General features: G+C 38.9%; 2 protein-coding genes across 4 annotated transcripts in view; one reads left to right on the plus strand and one right to left on the minus strand.

The window, feature by feature from the left end:
- Positions 1–3,137: 3,137 nt before the first annotated feature.
- Samd15 (sterile alpha motif domain containing 15) lies at positions 3,138–13,818 on the minus strand. Of its 2 annotated transcripts, XM_027931708.2 has the most exons (3): positions 11,827–13,818; positions 10,246–10,344; positions 3,138–3,869 (listed from the first exon to the last, which is right to left on the minus strand). In XM_027931708.2, the coding sequence occupies exons 1-3, from the start codon at positions 13,657–13,659 to the stop codon at positions 3,663–3,665; spliced, it is 2,139 nt and encodes a 712-aa protein (XP_027787509.2). In that variant the 5' UTR covers positions 13,660–13,818; the 3' UTR covers positions 3,138–3,662. The 2 variants fall into 2 exon arrangements, with proteins under 2 accessions (XP_027787509.2, XP_027787510.2); XM_027931709.2 differs by lacking the exon at positions 10,246–10,344.
- A 187-nt stretch (positions 13,819–14,005) lies between these two features.
- Tmed8 (transmembrane p24 trafficking protein family member 8) overlaps positions 14,006–18,920 on the plus strand; it is a 46,102-nt gene continuing 41,187 nt past the window's right edge. For both annotated transcript variants that reach the window (XM_027931621.2, XM_027931622.2), the window contains exon 1: positions 14,006–14,155. In XM_027931621.2, coding sequence (XP_027787422.2) covers positions 14,038–14,155 — 118 coding nt within the window. In that variant the 5' untranslated portion in view covers positions 14,006–14,037. The remainder of the gene's footprint in view (positions 14,156–18,920) is intronic.

An 18,920-nucleotide genomic window follows, 5' to 3' on the forward strand; every position in this document is an offset into this window, starting at 1 on the left:
AGAGTAAAAGTTTATTTTGGCTCACAGTTTCAGAGATTCAGTCCATGGTGGCCTGGCTCCATTGCTTTGGGCCCAAGGTGAGAAAGATCATCTTGGTGGAAGGGCATAGTGGGGGAAAGTCACTCCATTTATGGAAACCAGGAAGCAGAGACAAGTGGCACAGGGAAGCTGAATCCTTCTCTAGGGCATGCCCCCAGTGACCCACCTCCTCCAACCACACCCTACCCACCCACAGTTAACAACCAGCTAGTCCATTCAAACTAGGATGGATTGATCAGGGCACAGCTCCCATACTCTGATCATTTCACCTCAGATATTCCTGCATTAACATAGGAGCTTTTAGAGGATACTTCACATTCAAGCCATAATACTCGGTAAACAATCTTAAATTATGACTTATCCATGCTTATTTCAGTTATATCTGATTGTTCTGATACTGTCTTATTTAAAATTGTTTCTATTTGAACCATTTTAAACCATAAAACCATTTTTAAAATAACTGGCAGGGCTATGAATCTAGTAGCTCAGTGGAAGAACACTTACTTAACATGTGTGAGGCCTAGGTTTGATCCCCAATACCAATAAACAAAAACAAAAGACCTCACATTTATATTAAATGGCTAAAAATAACTGAGATCTTATTTCTTTGGTGCAAATTTGTTTATTTCCTTTATGTTTTACAAATACATTTTGTCAATTATTTTTATTTTTTTGACAAAAATGAACAGTAACAATTTTATTTCTGCAGGAATCAATTCATTGTTATGCAGTCTGCCAATGATGCCCGTTGTTCCAACTCCTCCCTGCAAGCCAACTTAGTCTTCTCCAAATATTTTTCCTTTAAGAGTAAACCAATGCAGAGCTTTTTATATAAACCTTATGGTATGGCTCAATATCAATAGTTTCCAAATATATTTTTATTAGGTCAATACATTTTGTAAATTATGATAGAGTTGAAAACAATAGCAGTGACATCATCAAGATTCACCTACTATATTCTATTGCTAAACAGAACTCCTTTTTCCCAAATGCTAAAGTGCTTCTAAGCAAAACCATTTACTATGTATGAAAATCACCTTGGTCTTCATTGCTTACTTTTATTTTTTGTATAACTGTGAGTCAGGCAAATCCAAAGGTATGGTTCTAGAATGGATTCTGATAAAACTTCTTAATTTATTTTGAGAAAAATAAGGTTCATCATCAAACATCAATGTTTAGCATGCATGTTAATTTGAGGCACTGTTTCTCATATCAGTAGGAAAAAAAAGAAATATTCCTTTTACTATTTGTTTAGATGTAGGGAACTATAAAAAAATACATCATTGCCTTTCTGAATTGTATTAGCACTTTGGTGGTTCTTAGGATTAAGAAGTGAGATCAGGAGAGAAAGAGCAGATATGTCTATAAAACTGGAAAGGAAGCAGAATACAACAGACACTAGCATGGCAGTATGTATAAATGTGGCTGTATAACCAATGTGATCATGCAATCTGTACATGTGGGAAAAATAAGAATTCATACTCTATTTGAATCAAATGTATAATATATGATATGTCAAGATCATTGTAATGTTTTGAGCAACTAATAAAAAAAACTGGAAAGGAACAGGAATCATTCAGGCAAGAAGTATTTAATAATTTCTTTTGAGAAGTCTAGTCACAAGTAGATTCTAGCTTGAATTTCATTTTATAAAGATCTAGAAGTTCCCATATATAAGAACCTTGAAGTAAACCCCAAACCCTTTTCATAGTCAGTGGTACTTCTGTAAGTCATGTTGTTTTGAAGAATATATACAAATCTAAAAAAACAAAAAACAAATCTTACTTTTTTTTCTATGATGCCTATAGGGAAAGAGAACCTTCCCCCATCATCTTTCCTAAGGTATTTCCTTTAGAAAACACGATTGCAAATCCTCTGTTTTGAAGATATATGTAAATCTTTTAAAAAGGTAAATAACCCTCTTGCCAGTTTTATACCCCAGGAGAGTTCTTTTGGAGGCCTTGGAGCCATCTTTTTTGAAATGTCTGAGTATTGAGACCAGTGGTGCCCTATCTCCTTTCTCTGTGGGAGGTTAACCTGGGGGCCTGGCTCCAAGTAGTAACTTCCTATTTGTGATCAAGATATGAGAATTTTTATTTTTCCATTAGATACGGATAATTAACATGCATGTAATAGATTGTAATCTGTCTTGCTGTCTTAAAGAGTGAGTTATTTTTGACTTTGCAATATCTTTGACAGCTTGCCTATGATGTGATAACAGTTCAATACTTACTCAGTACTAAAATGGCTTCTTTTTTTTTTTTAATTTTTTATTGTTGGTTGTTCAAAACATTACATAGTTCTTGATACATCATATTTCACACTTTGATTCAAGTGGGTTATGAGCTCCCATTTTTACCCCATATACAGATTGCAGAATCACATCAGTTACACATCCATTGATTTACATATTGCCATACTAGTGTCTGTTGTGTTCTGCTGCCTTTCCTATCCTCTACTATCCCCCCTCCCCTCCCCTCCCCTCCCCTCTTCTCTCTCTGCCCCCTCTACTGACATTCATTTGTCCCCCTTGTATTATTTTTCCCTTTCCCCTCACTTCCTCTTGTATGTACTTTTGTATAACTCTGAGGGTCTCCTTCCATTTCCATGCAATTTCCCTTCTCTCTCCCTTTCCCTCCCACCTCTCATCCCTGTTTAATGTTAATCTTCTTCTCATGCTCTTCGACCCTACTCTGTTCTTAGTTACTCTCCTTATATCAAAGAAGACATTTGGCATTTGTTTTTTAGGGATTGGCTAGCTTCACTTAGCATAATCTGCTCTAATGCCATCCATTTCCCTGTAAATTCTATGATTTTGTCATTTTTTAATGCAGAGTAATACTCCATTGTGTATAAATGCCACATTTTTTTTATCCATTCATCTATTGAAGGGCATCTATGTTGGTTCCACAGTCTTGCTATTGTGAATTGTGCTGCTATGAACATCGATGTAGCAGTGTCCCTGTAGCATGCTCTTTTTAGGTCTTTAGGGAATAGACCGAGAAGGGGAATAGCTGGGTCAAATGGTGGCTCCATTCCCAGCTTTCCAAGAAATCTCCATACTGCTTTCCAAATTGGCTGCACCAATTTGCAGTCCCACCAGCAATGTACAAGTGTACCCTTTTCCCCACATCCTCGCCAGCACTTGTTGTTGTTTGACTTCATAATGGCTGCCAATCTAACTGGAGCGAGATGGTATCTTAGGGTGGTTTTGATTTGCATTTCTCTGACTGCTAGAGATGGTGAGCACTAAAATGGCTTCTTTTCTACATTCATGGAAAGGATTATCTGGGCTAGAAGATTTTATTTTTAGTTATAGTTCCTCCAGCATGTTCCTACTACCCAGGTGTATTATTAGAATGTATCAGGAATTCTTACAATTATCCAAGAAGAATTGCTATCTTTGTTTTAAGGAGGGGCTAAATTGAAACACAAATAAAGGGAAGGTGCTGGGAATCACAGAAGACCTAGGAATGGAGCCAGCAGTTCTAACTCTGATCCTTAATGAAAAAGAAGAGAAGAAAAATAAAAAAGGCCACACCTCTTCTCCCAAGTAATTATGTCTGATCTTTCAATGTGAGTGAAATACCTTTCTTCTATAGTTACGTACAATGTTAACAGCCTTATTCAGAGGCAGTTATTTCTGGATCATAATCACATAATCTTCTTGTTTTGACAAATTCAGAGAAGGTCAAGGAGTCAGATTTTACCCCAGTATGACCTTTTTGCTCTAAAAATAGGCCAATGTTGTCCCGATGGGGAAGCCTGATGGAGCGGCTGAATAATGGCTCTTCAATTCCCAGTAGCTCCCGTGTATGCTGAGAAATCACCTGAAATGCAAGAATAATATTTTTAATGAGACTGACTTGAAAATACAATTAAATAAAAGTTTTATGCAGTTTCCTAGCCCCTTGAATGCTAATCTCTTAAGTGATTTCCGTGGGAAAATTAAAAAATGAAAAAAACATTCACAAACTTATTGTCAAGCATTGAGTATGTGCTTAATTAAAAGTGTTATAAAGTGTGAAAGTATCATTTTGGAATTAGGAAATACAATCTAACCATCAATTCAGTGATTCTAAAAGTATGTTTGAGCTTCATCAATAGACAATGAGGATTCTCTGATGGACTATGTATTTATCTAAAAATGAGTTCTTTCTTTGGTTCTGATGAACAAATAACAAGCAATAGACTTTATTTTTGCCTAAGACTTAAAGCAACTTACTAGTAATTTACTTGAAATTAATAAGGATTATTAGAAATAGGTAATCATGAACATTATTAAGAGTTTTCTAAGGAGTCTTAATTCCACATTCATGATAATGACACACACTCAATGCTTGGCATCTCTGCAGAGCACCTATTTCACATGACTTTAAGCAAATATTTGTAATGCCAGTAATGTTTAAGAAGATTCTATTATTAATATATCATCACTATATTTTCTATTGGTCATGGTTTCAAAGGCTGTTATTTTCGCTTTTATTTGCAAACTATTAATAGTTTTGCTTCAACATTATCAATTTATTATGCACTGTTTGGTTACTTTATATGCACATTTGCCTCATTGGAACTATAATTTACTTTAAACCTAAAGACGTAATTGTCATGGTTCAAATATGAGTCATCTCTACCACTATTATAATGCGGTTGTATAGTCTCTTTAAAATTTGCTTGTTGATTCCTGTAACAACACAGATTAATCCGAAATGCATCATGCTAAGGGAAAAAAGCCAGATCCAAAAAAGCCAAATAATCTATATATTATTTGGTTCCATTTAGGGATATTTTTAAAAAGGCACAATTATATGGACAAACAGATCAGTGTTTTTGAGGGTTTGAGGTAGAAGGATAGGCCAAATACAAAGGGGATACAGAGAAGTTTTAGGGTATATGGTTTTCTGGTGGTGAATACATGGCCCTATGCATTTGTCAAACCCATAGAACTATACTTTACAAACAATGACTTTAGTGTATGCAAAATCCCTTGGGTAAACTCCAAGATGGCATATAGACTGTGGACAAATAAATCTAACTATATTACAAACTAAGACATAATTTACCTGCAAGGAGTGGGGGAGAATGGAGCAAATCTAAATAACTTTAACTTTGGAAAATAGTGCTTTGTCTAGATAATGTAAGACTAAAGACAAAACTACACACAAACACTGTACTCTATTTGGTAAATTTCTCACAGAATACTATTTATAGATAAATCAGGTTTTTCACTGTCAGAAAATAAATTACAAATAAACAAGTGGGTTTGGAGGTAGGAAGGAGATAAGAAAAGGCTAAAATAAATCGTTTTATGTTGAACTGGAGTTAGATCAATATGAATACTTATTGTATTATATAATACTTATATATATATGGATACAGAAATAAGATAGATATTTGTGTACACATAGGTTAGTATGTATACATATACTTCTAAGATCTTTCTACTGAAAGTACCTAGAAGCATGACACTCCGGTAGGAACAAGCACAACTAGTGCTCATATTTTAGTTTCTAAACACTCTTCTCTGATAAAAGCAACCAGGGCCAAGACATGGTTGATTGTAGGGCTGCAGCAAGGAAAATGTAAGATGTTCCTGAAGCTAATAGTAGTGCCAGAAAGTAGGGAGATACTTTTTTTTTTTTTTTAAATGGGGCATGTCAAAAGGACACAGGAACTAATTTAAAAGAGCTCCCAATTAAAAAAAAAAAAAGAAGAAAATGGAATAATTTGAGCAACAAAATACATAACAGTATTGGCTTGTAACCCAAAGAATAAATGTCCATTAATCCAAACTAATATAAATGAAGAGATAAAAACTGAGGGGAAAGGGACAATTAAATGTAGAAGAACTTCAGAATAATTCTAACTACACTGAAGAAAGGAGGAAAATAGAAAATTATCACTAAAACAACATAGTAGTAATTTAGCAGGCAAGACCCATTGATGAATGCTAAGATTAGTAGGCAAAACTCTGAAAAGCAGATGTTTGCATAGCTTCAGACTATCCTCTCCAATATATTTATCGCTGTGGTAGTTTCACTGTATTTTCATAAATTTTTGATACTCCTCACTCTAAAAGATGGAGCCTAACTCTTCTCTCCTTAAATATGGGCTGGAATTAGTAACTTGCTTCTAAAGAGCAGATATAAAAGGGAAACACAGTAACTTTATAGTAAGGAAATCTGGCTGTCACCACATTAAACAAGTGATCAGGTTAAGTTTCTAGTAATAAATCATGTTGATATCATGTAGCCCTGATATGATGAGAAGGGCTTATCACTTCTTTGTTAGTCTTCCCCCAAATCCATAATTTTAGTCTAATAATGGGAAAGATCAGAGAAACTAAAATTGAAGGAAATTTACATAATATCTTATCACTGATCTTCAAGTGTCAAGTTCATGAAAAACAGATCAACAAACTATCACGTTATAAAAGACCAAGGAAACTTGACAGCTAAGTCCAATGTAATATCCCAGACTAGATCCTAGAAATAAAATTATCCATCTGTGGAAATATGAATAAAGTCTGTTGTTTAATAAATAAAGTACTATGTCAATGCTATATTCTTAGTTTTAATAAATACACTATAGTTGCATAAGATGTTAACATTAGGGGAAGCAAGGTTCAAAGTATACAGGAACTCTCTAAACTACCTTTGCAACTGTTCTGTTACATTGAAATTATTTACAAATTAAAAGATTTTTTTTTTTAAAAAAGGAAACATGTCTGTTTAGAAATCTCAATTTCTGACAATGGTATGAATCTGTGCTGCTTAAATAATTCATAACAAGGCCAAATGCAGAAGAATTACTGAGAGACTGTGAAATTTATGAGGCTATACTTTAGAATACAAAATCATGCATACAAAATGAATTAGCAACTCATCTATGTTTGTCTCCAAATATTTATCAGATTCTTGTTTACTTCATGTAGTAAGTAGTAGGTATTTTGAGAAAAATTTTCTAAGAAAAATGAAATTTTTTTCAGAAACAAACAAACAAACAAGTAAGGGTAATTCTCTTTTGTCTGGCATGTCCCTAGAATAAATAAAACTGACTTATTTAAGAGTTATCAGGTAAATTGTGAATGTATTGGTTGCTATAATTACAATAGTGGGATTAAAAATGCTTTCTACAGAGGTTGGTGTTTTAGCTCAGTGGCAGAGAGCTTACTAACACTCTCAAAGCCCTGGGTTTGGGTTCATGGCACAGCAAAACAAACAAGAAAATGTTTCTTCTATAAGTAAGAAAGGTGACTACAGCATACTTAAATGCATGAATGAGCTCTAGGAAGTCACCCTTGTGTTAGAGTAGAATTTACTTTTTTATGTGGATTTAACTGTCAAGCAAAGTTTATGCAATATATCTCTGAATGTACGGGCTTTTTAAAAAATATTTTCTTAGTTGTATTTATTTGTTTTTATGTGGTGCTGAGTATCGAACCCAGTGCCTTACACATATGAAGAAAGCGCTCTACCACTGAGCCCCAGCCCCAGCCCTGAACGTACTGCTCTTTATGTTATTCTAGTCACCTTATGGAGAGGCCAAATTTGTCTGGTGACTTTGAAAACAAGTATTATGAAGTTTGCTTATTCAAACTTTTTGGGATCTAAGGACAAATAAGGGTGTTCACCATTTACTTTTGAAGATTTCAGAAGATTTTTAAGACCTCTCCTTTGCTTACAAGACCAGAAGAATTTTAGGGTTTTTATTATTGCACATTGATACTGTACTTTTGGGATTAGAATATTAAGTAATATGAATTTGACTCTTAAAAAATGCTTTCTTAGATGGACATGGTGGTGCCAGCTACAGGGAGACTGAGGAAGGAGGATTGCATATTCAAGGTTAGCCTGGGCAATTCAGTGAGACCCTGTCTCAAAATAAAACAAAAAGGGCTGGAGATATAGCTCAGACGTAGAATGATTGCTCAGAGGGAAACACAGTAACTTTAGAGTAAGGAAACCTGGCTGTCATCACGTTAAACAAATGATCAGGTTGTTGTACAAGGCCCTGGGTTTGATCCCCTGCACTATAAGAAAAAAAAAGCTCTCTCATGATAAAGAGCTTTAAGTGTTTTAGGAGTTTGGATTACAAATTACTATTTTGTTAATCCTGTTCCTTATTTAGGAAAATTCATTACAGGTAGAAATAAGATCTTATAATTATAGCTGTATTATCTTTGAACATAAAAATAGTAAGATTTTTATCTGACAGTATTTGGTAACTATGTGAGGGCATGGTTGGAAATACCATATATAAGTAGTCCTTCTCATATTTCATACATGGAATTTCATGGTTATAAGAGTGTTCATTTAGCGAGGCAGTACAGGAGTGATTTAAATAGGACATGGATTGGGGAGTCACATAGAATGGATTTGAATATTGTCTCTTAAACTTATCATCTGAATAAACTCTTGTAAATTGCTTCACCTTTACGGGCCTCAGTTTTCTCTTCTGAAAAATGAGGATTAGGTGAAATAACATGTATGGTGCCCAACACATAGTAACCACTTGGCAAAGGATAGCTATTAGCAGAATTCAAGGCTTGTGTTTAATAATTCAAAAAAATTTTCTTATATCTCAGTGCCAGTAAAAGGACTTGAATAGTAATAAGTGTAATTTTCTTATTTTTGGAACCATATATCTTATGGAATTACATAGTTCTAAGTTCTGAAAGATCCTAGAAAACTGATTCCACAGCCTGAACCAGGCCTAATGAATTAAAACCTCTGGAGGGTGGAGCCTAGAAATCTACCTTTCAAAAAAAAAAAAAAATGGGGCTGGGGTTGTAGCTCTGCAGTAGAGTGCTTGCCTAGCACGTGCAAGATTCAATCCTCAGCACCACATAAAAACAAACAAACAAACAAATAAATAAAGGTATTGTGTCCAACTACAACTAAAAAGAATATTTTTTAAAAAATCTTGGATTCTGAAGACTATCCATGTTTGGTAATCATTGAAGTACAGCATTTATGGGCATGGTTGTAGAGTGTGAACCCTGTTATGTTGGGGTGGGGCTGCTAGTGCAAAGTTTACAATTAAGATTATGTATGTGATGCTTTATATATTGTAAACACTACAAATGGAAGGTAATATTTCTTTATCTATATATCTATTTATTTATTTTGGTGCTGGGGATTGAATCCAGAGCCTTGTACATGCAAGGCAAGCACTCTACCAACTGAGCTATATCACCAGCTCTAAGGAAGGTAATATTTTTTTAAAAAATTTTGTAGTGGTAGATAAACAGCATGCCTTTATTTTATTAGTTTATTTTTTTACACGGTGCTAAGGATCAAATCCAGTGCCTTACACATGCTAGGCAAGCGCGCTGCCACTGATCTACATACAGCCCCAGCCCATGTAAGGTAATAGTAAGGAAAGGAGAGTGATCACGGACTATTGGTGTTGGAGAGATGAGGCCCAGGGAGCTTAAAGTAACTTGTTTCAATGTTAGGCAGCAAAGCAGACAAAACACATGTGGTGTTACATAAATGCTAAGTGGGTATCAGAGACAAAGTGTTATGAGAATTTGAGAAGAGGGATTATATGGGATGGCAAGGTCAGGAAAGACTTCTTGGGGAGATGAGAATGAGAAATTGGTCTTGAAGGAAGATTAAGATTCATATTAGAAAAACAGGAGAAGAGGATCTGAGCAAAGACACAGAGGGAGGCATGCACCAGACAGGAGTGTGAACTGAGAGAGCCTGGCAGGTTCAGCAAAGATTCACTAGAGGAGTGGAGGGGAGTGAATGTGGTTGGAGAAAACTTGTGGAGGACCTTGAATCCTAAACTATGGAGTTGGGACTATGGTATGAACAGAGGGGATCCAAAGAAGATTTCCAAATAATATATGAGTGGTTGGACATTGAAGGTCTAAAGACAGATCCCTTGAATCCAAAGAGCCTAAGGAGAGAGGCTCAAAGTGACAGGCTACTTTCAGTGTACAAGGTATGAGGCAATAGGGCCTGAAAATCAGGGATGGAGAGAATCAGCCAGTTGAAATGCCACAGGAGAAACTGACAGTTCTTGGGATGTTTGTAGGGATCAAAGGACAGAGAGGAAGCAATCACTGTGAGCCTGGGAGGCTGGGAGGACAATGACACCATGGTCAGAAATAGGATCAAAAGAAAAGGAGGTTTGTCTGGGATTCATGGTAGCATTGGTACAGTGCTCCTCAGGGACACTTTGTATACAACTCACCTTCATGTCCTCAAAATCTGTTATCCCCATCTGAGGGAGGTTTGAGCAATTTACATGGATGAGTTTTCGGCCACTAATGAAATTTGTGGTAAAACACTCCTGTCAGTACAAAAAGAACAACACTTAAAAATGTTCTGCAGCTAGGAGGAGGAAAAAGGAGGGAGGGAGAGAAGGATGAAGGACAGAATGGAATCATGTTAGTCTCCAGCCCTATACTGAGAAAAAAATTAAATTCATTTTGTAATCTAATAGTACAACATATTTTCTGTTTAAGCTCTTGATAAAATTTCAGGCTAATTAAATTTTTTTGGGGGGTGGGGCATGCTACAACCAATGATTCTTCACGTCTCCTTTCCTTTCCTTTTTTTTTTTTTTTTTTCCCAGTACTGGAGATGGAATCCAAGGCCTCGCACATGTTAGACAAGTGCTCCACCACCAAACTATATCACCAGTCCTTTTAATTTTATTTTGAAACAGAGTCAAGCTAAGTTGCCTTGAACTTCCATTCCTCCTGCCTCAAGCCTCCTGAGTAGCTGGTTTCAATTACATTTTTAAGTACAAGAGGTAAAGATTTCAGATCTTGTGATGTTTTGTGGTAGCCTAAAATCTTAGTTGGAATTAGTAAATTAAGAGACTTAACACTATGTTTTTGATAAAGCTATTTTGGGTTAATTGACTAACTCACTACTCTTAAGTGTTCATGGTACATGACATATTTGGGGCATACACAAAAATTTAACAGTAAAAGTTCAAGGTAAGGGAGTTGTCACTAAAACAACTTGACAAAGTACCAGAAAGTCTACCTTGGACAAAATCTATTTTAAAATATAGGTTTTTGTTTTTGTTTTTTAATGAAAAGAGGCCTATAGAAATTTCTTGGTCTTTTTTCAAAGACTGCAGAGAAATATAATCACTGGAATAAAGAGGAAAAACAAATGATTTATTACTAATTATTATTATTATTACTGTTTGTATACGAGGTACACATACTAGGTACTTGGGATTGAACTAAGAGGTCCTCCCCCACTAAATTATATCATTACCCCCTTTTTAATTTTGAGATAGGGTCATGCTAAGTTGCCCAGATGGCCTCAAACTTGTGATCCTCCTGCCTAAGCCTCCCAAGTCCCTGGGATTATAGGCATGAGCTGCTGCGACTGGCTTATTCATGTTTTTAAGATGGACCCTTGTTATGTTGTTGCCCAAGCTGGTCTTGAACTCTTGGACTCAAGTGATGTTTCTTTGTCAGCCTTCCAAGTGTGAGAACTACAGGTGCATGCCACAGCACCTAACTTTTGAAAAAACAAACATGACCCTCCCTTCCTCTCCTAAAATACAAATATATATCAGTGGCAAGGGTGGAGCTCAGTGGTAGTGTGCTTAGCACGTGCAAGGCCCTGGGTTTGATCCTCAGAAACACACACACACACACACACACACACACACAGTCCAGATTACCTTCCCCAGAGTCCAGGACTTTTCTGTACTCCTAGTGAAGAAGAGGGAAGACCTCAGGTCAGGGTAGAGGAAGTATGAGGTAGGATGAGAGCATATGATTTTTAAAAGTGTTATTTTTGTTACCTTGTATTGAGGGAAGCCTAGCTGGCTAATCCATTCTGCAACATTCTCTGGGCTCCATTTAAGATATTCGAATTGTAATGCAGTTTCCTTTTCTTTTGGCTGGGATGTTTTATCTTTAGGTGCTGTTTCTTTCAATTCTTGGCCTGAATCTATAATTTTCTTTTCACTAAAGGCCTTTCTTAAGCCTGTCTGAGTCTCTGGGAGGTCTAAGATATCAACAAGATGAAGCAGTTTTGGAAGTTTTGAGGGATACTCATAATTTGTACTAGTTGATTCCATTTCACTTTGTGTGAGACGTCTAGATGCATAGTCTTTTTTAAAAGTTGTGTCAGTTTCTTCTACCGACACTTTAATGGTTTGAAACTTGGGGTATTCTAGCTGATCCTTATCCATAGCATACTTAGATTTGATTGGTGCTGGCTCTTCTTCCTTGAATAATTCTGAATGTTTCTCTCTTGGTTTGATTTCATCTGGTAACTTTAGATTTTCCTCCTCAGTTGGCTCCATTTGTGTCTTGTCTTGAACTTTAGGTTTGGTCTTCTTTGGTGGCATTTGGCCTGTTTCCTCAATTGATTTTCTTGGTTCCTTCTTTGGAAACTTTGATTTAGACTGTTCTGGTGGCTCTAGACCTTTCTCCTCAGTTGACTCCCTTGGTGTTTCCCATGATTCAGACTTCTCTGATGGAGCAAGTCCTATATTCTTGCTTGATTTTCTCCGCTTCTCTTTATGATCTGTTGGTTTGGTATTCTTTGATAGTTCTAGAACTTTTTCCCTAATTGACTGTTTTTGTGTCTCCTCTTGAACATTTGGTTTGACCTCATGTTGTAGTACTAGACCAGTCTCTTCTGCTGTCTCTGGAATCTTTTCCTCAGTTGACTTTCTTTTTGTTTCCTTAGGAACTTGTGATGTGGTCTTTTCTGATGGCTTTAGATTTGTTTCATTAATTGTTTTTCTTAATTCTTCCTCAGGAAGCTCAGATTTGACCTCATCTAGTCGCTCTGGAACTTTCTCCTCAGTTGACATTTGTTGCATCTCCTCTGGAACCTCTAGTTTAGTCTCTTCTGGAGGTTTTAGATCTGCTTCCTCAGTAGACTTTCTTGATTTCTGGTCTGGAAACTCTGGTTTAGACTGCTCAGTTGACTTTCTTTGTGTCTCCTCTGGAATCTCTGGTTTGGTCATCTTTGTTGGCTGTAGATCTGTCTCTTCAATTGATTTCTTTGGTTTCTCATTTGAAAAATCTAGTTTGGACTGCTCTGGAGGTTCTAGATCTGTTTCCTTCTTCTGCTCTCTAAGTGATTCCTCTGGAACCTCCTGTTCAGACTCCTTTAGTAACTCTAATCCTGTCATATTGATTGTGGTCCCCGGAACCTCAGACTTGGTTTCCGCTGGTAACTGTATATCTGTTTCTGAAGCTGATTCTGTGAGTACATCCTCTGTAACATCTGATTTAGCCTCCTCCTGTGGCTCTAGGTCTGGTGCCTCTAAATCCTTGTAAAGCTCGTCTCCCATCTCTCCCAATGACTCTGACTTTAACACTTGGGGAATCCCTAAATCAGTCTGGCTAGATGGCTCTACCTCGATCTCCTTAGGAATTTCTTCCTCAGACGTCCAGGTTGGTTTTGGCTGCACATTCTTTGCAATCTCTGACTCTTCCTCTTTCTCAGTTTCTAGTGGCTGTGGCACTTGGTCATTTTCTGGGGATAGCTCGTAGCCTGCCTCTGTCTTGGTGTCTGGTTCGGCATTTTCAGACAATTTACGAAGTTCAGGCCTCTCAGGCTCTGACTTCTCATTTTCATCAGGACTAGAATCATAATCTTCTGGGACTTTCTCCATTACGCAGTTCAATGGACGCGCCTAGGCCTCCTAGCAACCTCAACTTCCGACAGCGTCTCTATGGATACTACGATTTCCGGCAGTGTCTTCCTGAATCTTCCTCACGTTTTGTTGATTCTAACCGATCCCAGATTTTAAAAATTGGCGATCAAAGGCAGCCAGTAGCCCTCCTCGCGTCCGCGTCGCCAGCCTCCGCGGGCCAGACTACTGGGGCCGCATCGGGGCCGGTGCGCTCTTCCCGCGGTGGCCGCGCCGCTTCTTCCGGCCCCAGGCTCCCTCGGCTATTCTCGGCTCGCAGCCGCCGCGCTCGCGCGGCCTTCGGCTGTTTCCGGAGCCGCCAGCGGCTGGTGGCGGAGACGCTCCGGGCGCGGGCTGCAGATGTCGGACTGGCAGGCGGCTGAGGGGCCGGGCTTCTGGAGCCCCGCAGCCCGCCGAGGGTCGGCGGGCGGCGTCGGGGACAGCTCCGGAGTGGAGGGGAGCCTGGCGGCCGCCGCAGGTACGCATTGTCAAGGCGCTGGCGGGTGGGTGCCGCCCGCCTCGGGCCCCGCATTTCGGCGCGAGTCCCTGCGGCGCTCTGCCCGGGGTCCCGGGCCGCGCGGACCCACCTCCGCAGCCCCTTCGCGCGCGGGGCCCGCTCCCCCTGAGACGCGACCTTGTCCCCGCCGCCGCAGCCACCCGGGCCCTGAGGGCGCTCGAGGTTATTTTGTTCTCCGTTTCGAAAAGCCTCGGTTCCTGCGGCGCTTCCTTTCAGACCAGCCCAGGTGGCAGTGACAGGGTTGCTCTGCTGGCGTCCCTCGAGCTGCGGCCGGGGTTCGCTAGCGTCTCCGTGGGCCCACGCACCTGGGCTGCCGCCTCCCGCTTCTGTCTCCTCAGCCGACCCCAGGTCTGTCCCCTGCCCCTGTCTTTCCACGCGCTTCTCCCTCATCCGGGTTGGCAGCGTCGCTTTCGCGCTCGCCTAGGTGCACTCAGGCCCCCGGTCCATCCGTGCACTCGCCGCCACCCCCTCCTTCCCCCGGGCGGGAGCGGGACCGCACAGGTAGGCGCTGAGGTCTCCAAAGAGCACAGTAGTCAAAGCAAAGGCCGCAAACCGGCTGCAGTAGGAATTTTGGCGATCTCCCCCATTCCCCAAGACTCTCATGCTCTTGTTCAGAACTGTCCATTTCCACCCAAGCAAGTTGCTCCGTTTGGGTTACTTCACTGTGCAAAGATGAAAGGGACAATGTATTCCACTTTTACCTTTCAGTCTGGGGATCACCACACCAAATGCATCTAAAAGGATGGATGGTCTCTGAAATACAGAAAGGGAGAGGGGAGAGAACTGGGCGCACCAAGCAGTAAATAAATCATTTTCCAGGCTTGAAGTTAAAGTGACACCATGAAGTACAGTGGTTGAGGGACATCTGTGGAGCCTAGATTGGAGTATAGTTCCTCCTCCTTAAGTAAACTTGGGCAAGTCCCTTAACTTCTCTTTCTCACTTTCATTCTCTGTAAGATGTGGGTACTGATAGTGTTTGCCTTATAGGATCCTTGGGAGGATTGTATGAGGCCTTGAGTCTAACACACTTAATATGAAGCCCAAGGTACCCACTACATTCCGTTATCCATTATAAGACTAAAGCCCGGTTTTGCTCAGCTAAACTCTCAGTGCTGCCAGAGGAGATACTCCTGGATGTATCTCTTTTAAATGGTGGTGGCTTTCCTACTTGTACCCCAGATGTCTCCCATCTCATAATGTTACTTCACCCAAACACATGCACCCATACCTGTGAACCACCCAACTTTTTTTTTGCATGACCTTTTTTTTTTTTTTTTTTAATTTAAAACATCTAACAGCCAGGATGGTGGTGCATGCCTGTAATTCCAGCAGCTTGGGAGGCTGAGGCAGGAGGATCACAAGTTCAAAGCTAGCCTCAGAGACTTAACTAGGCCCTGTCTCTAAATAAAAATACAAAAAATGGCTGGGGACGTAGCTCAGTGGTTAAGTGCCCTGGGTTCAATCTGAGGTAGAAACCCCACCCCCAAACAACAGCAACAGCAACAACAGATAAAACATCTAACAATTTTTGCCTTTTAAAATTTTGAACTTTTTGTGCTTTATGTTAAATTAAAAATTAGTGGCATATATTTAGTATTAAAGCCATAGAAATTCTAAGCAGGGGTGGGGTTGTCACTTGTTGGTAGAGCACTTGCCCAGCAGTGTGAGGCCCTGTTTTTCATTCCCCAGTGCTGGGGGGTGGGGGGAAGAAATTCTTTTTTTTTTTCAGTAATTTTTAAAAATTTCCTTGAAAATTTTATATCTTTTTAAAAATTTTATTTATTCTGACTTGTTATGTATGAGAGCAGAATGCATTTCAATTCACATTACACATATAGAGCACAATTTTTCATGTCTCTAGTTATACACAAAGTAGAGTCATACCATTTGTGTCTTCATATATAAATTTATTGAATGATGTCCATCTCATTCCACCCTCTTTCCTACCCCCATGCCTCCTCCCTTCCCCTCACTCCCCTTTGCCATATCTAAAGTTTGTCTATTCCTCCCATGGGGGGCTGGGGAAGAAATTCTAAGCTAATTTCTAAAAGAAATATTAAGTAAACAAGCACCTATAAAGGCTATGTCTTTCTGGGCATGGTCAAATTTCTGTAATCCCAGTGATTGGGGAGGCTGAGGTAGGAGGATGCCAAATTCAAGGCCAGCATGGGGAACTTAGTGAGACTGTGTCTCAAAAAGAGCTGGGGATTGTATCTCCCTTTGGAGATAGCCTTCATTCTCTCTTGAATGTGTTTTCCTTGCTTTACCCCAAAGTTGTCTCTCTCTCTCTCTTGAGATTATTCCTCTTACCCCTTGGATAAGTATTTACTTTTCTAAATAAACCTCTGTCTGTGCCTTTGGTGGGGGGATGTAGCTCAGTAATAGAGCCACTGGGTTCAATCCCCAGCACTGAAAAAAAAAAGTGTATGTTTCATAAACACCCCTGTGTGTGCGCGCCAGTATTTACAAATTGAACATGTTATAACTTTTCTTTTAGGTTCTCATGTGTTTATGACAATCATATCCAAGCATTTTATTTTTTATGGTGCTGGAGATTGAATCCACGGGCCTTCCCACATGCTAGACAAATGCTCTACCCCTGAGCTACACCCTCAGCCCAACTCACATTTTATTTTATTTATTTATTTTTTTAAAGAGAGTGAGAGTGAGAGAGAGAGAGAGAGAATTTTTAATATTTATTTTTTAGTTATCGGCGGACACAATATCTTTGTTTGTATGTGGTGCTGAGGATCGAACCCGGGCCGCACACATGCCAGGCGAGCGCGCTACCGCTTGAGCCACATCCCCAGCCCCCCAACTCACATTTTAAATAGAAAGATCTTAAGTATATATTTGAAGATGGTGGATTTGTTTCTGAGTGTGGTTCCTCCCTCCCCTGACTGGTTCTTACGTTCATGTCTTCCTTCAAGGGCATTGGTAGAAATGCTTTTACTTTCTGCTTTTCCTCAGAAAGTAATGTGACAGTTGATTTCTGTTTACGTCATGTAGGGATTTATTATTGCAGTCCAGGTTAAGCTCTTCCTTTTGAGGTAAGATTTATTGCTAATAATAGGAATGATAGCTTATATATATTGAATGCTTACTCTGTGCCAGAATACAGAAAAAGAGTTACTTGTTACTATCTGATTTAATTTTTCCAACCATCATTTTCTTATCATTTTATAGAGGAACAAAGTATACACGAGAGAGGGTAATTTAACTTATCCAAGTTAGATTTAGAATTTTTACTGACTATATGAAATTGCCACCTGTGATGTTGAAATTTGCAGTTGTTTCTTTTTGTTGTCCACCGAGTATTGGCATTCCAGGAAAAAATATAATTTTTACCCTCAAGGTATTTTTAGTTTGGTGAGATGAGAATTCCATAGTTTAAAAAAATTTACAGTTATGTTATATGATTGGGTGTCTTTAATTAAAGTTCTTCATGTACTAGTCTCCTAAGCCATCTCCTTGAAGGTAGATATGTAATCTGTCTTGCCTATTTTTTCTCCTGGAACCCTTGATGACTTATCTTAGAGGTTCTGTAAATGTTGGCTGAGTTGGATAGTGAAAGAAAGTGCCAGCAGAAAAATTTGAAGGAGCATCCATGAATGTGGGGAAATTAGGGCTGAGATAAGCCAAGAATGCTTCTTGGGTTAGAGCAGTAGTTCTCAACCAGGAATGATTTTGCATCCTTAGAGAACATGTGGCAATGTCTGGAAACATTTTTGGTTGTCAAACTGGGGGCACCTATTATTGACATCTGGTGAGTATAGGCCAGAGATGTTGCTGTCATCCTGCAAAGCACAGGACTATCTCCGCAATGAGAATTCGGCTCCAAATGTCAGTCGTGTTCCTTTTGAGAAAATCCCAGGTCAGAGTTAAACTGGGTTTCCGAGACACTGTGGAAAGGCTGCATTTAGCTTGGATCAGAATTTTATAGACTTGGGAGTAAACCTAAAAAACTTTAAAATTAGAAGTTTGTCTGGATCCTTCTGCCCTTTGCACTGGAAAATGATCTGGTAAGCAGTGGAGAGCTGCTAAGAAATGAAATTGCAAGAGGTTTTTTCTTTATCTTCTGTTAGAAAACATCAATAAAAAAATGAGGTTAGATAGTCACTTGTTATTGAATTAAGGATTTTGTTTTTTTTTTTTCAAAGTATCTTATTCTTTCAAAGCAGGAATTTGCCATATCCAAAGTAACTATAACTTGTTTTTAAAAATTGTTCTCTGCAGAGGGTCTTAACGTTTGTTAGCTGAAGTTGTGGTGAAAAGGAAATCGGTTTATGTTCTTATGAACTAACTCTGCAGTGGTCATGGTGTTCTTATTGTTTTATGAACTATAATTGTTTTTAATAGTTTTTTATTTGGGGCACCTGGGTCCTCCAGTTCCCAAAAGGAGAAGGGAAATCATTCTTTATGTCATGAAACTCTCTGAGGCACACACGTTGCATCATTTCAGAGCAGGTAATTTGTTAAGTCTAGAGAACTTTGGGGAAAATAAAATGCAAAGTCTTTTACGGAAGCAAGAACTTAGTTTGGTATACATGACCCCAAGAGCTATCAGTGCGTTTAGATATTAAGGACTGGAAATAGATCAGGTAAATTTGTTTCTGGATCTAATGTAGGTCTAAGAGTAGTTAAGTCTTTTTGCAATGTTAGAAATATTCTGTATCTGTGGCCATTTTAGTGGAAATTAATTAATTTAAAAATCGGTAGTTACTAT

This window comes from Marmota flaviventris, chromosome 2 (assembly GCF_047511675.1).
Source record: "Marmota flaviventris isolate mMarFla1 chromosome 2, mMarFla1.hap1, whole genome shotgun sequence".
In the NCBI taxonomy this organism is placed as follows: domain Eukaryota; kingdom Metazoa; phylum Chordata; class Mammalia; order Rodentia; family Sciuridae; genus Marmota; species Marmota flaviventris.

What these genes read in the sequence shown, in the direction of transcription:
- Samd15 (XM_027931708.2), bottom strand. Translation starts at nt 13,659, where the DNA reads ATGGAGAAAGTCCCAGAAGATTATGATTCTAGTCCTGATGAAAATGAG. An exon ending in TAGGCTTCCCTCAATACAAG is followed by an intron (nt 10,345 to 11,826) that starts GTAACAAAAATA and finishes TTGTACTGACAG; the next exon opens with GAGTGTTTTACCACAAATTT. An exon ending in CAGATTTTGAGGACATGAAG is followed by an intron (nt 3,870 to 10,245) that starts GTGAGTTGTATA and finishes CTTGCATTTCAG; the next exon opens with GTGATTTCTCAGCATACACG.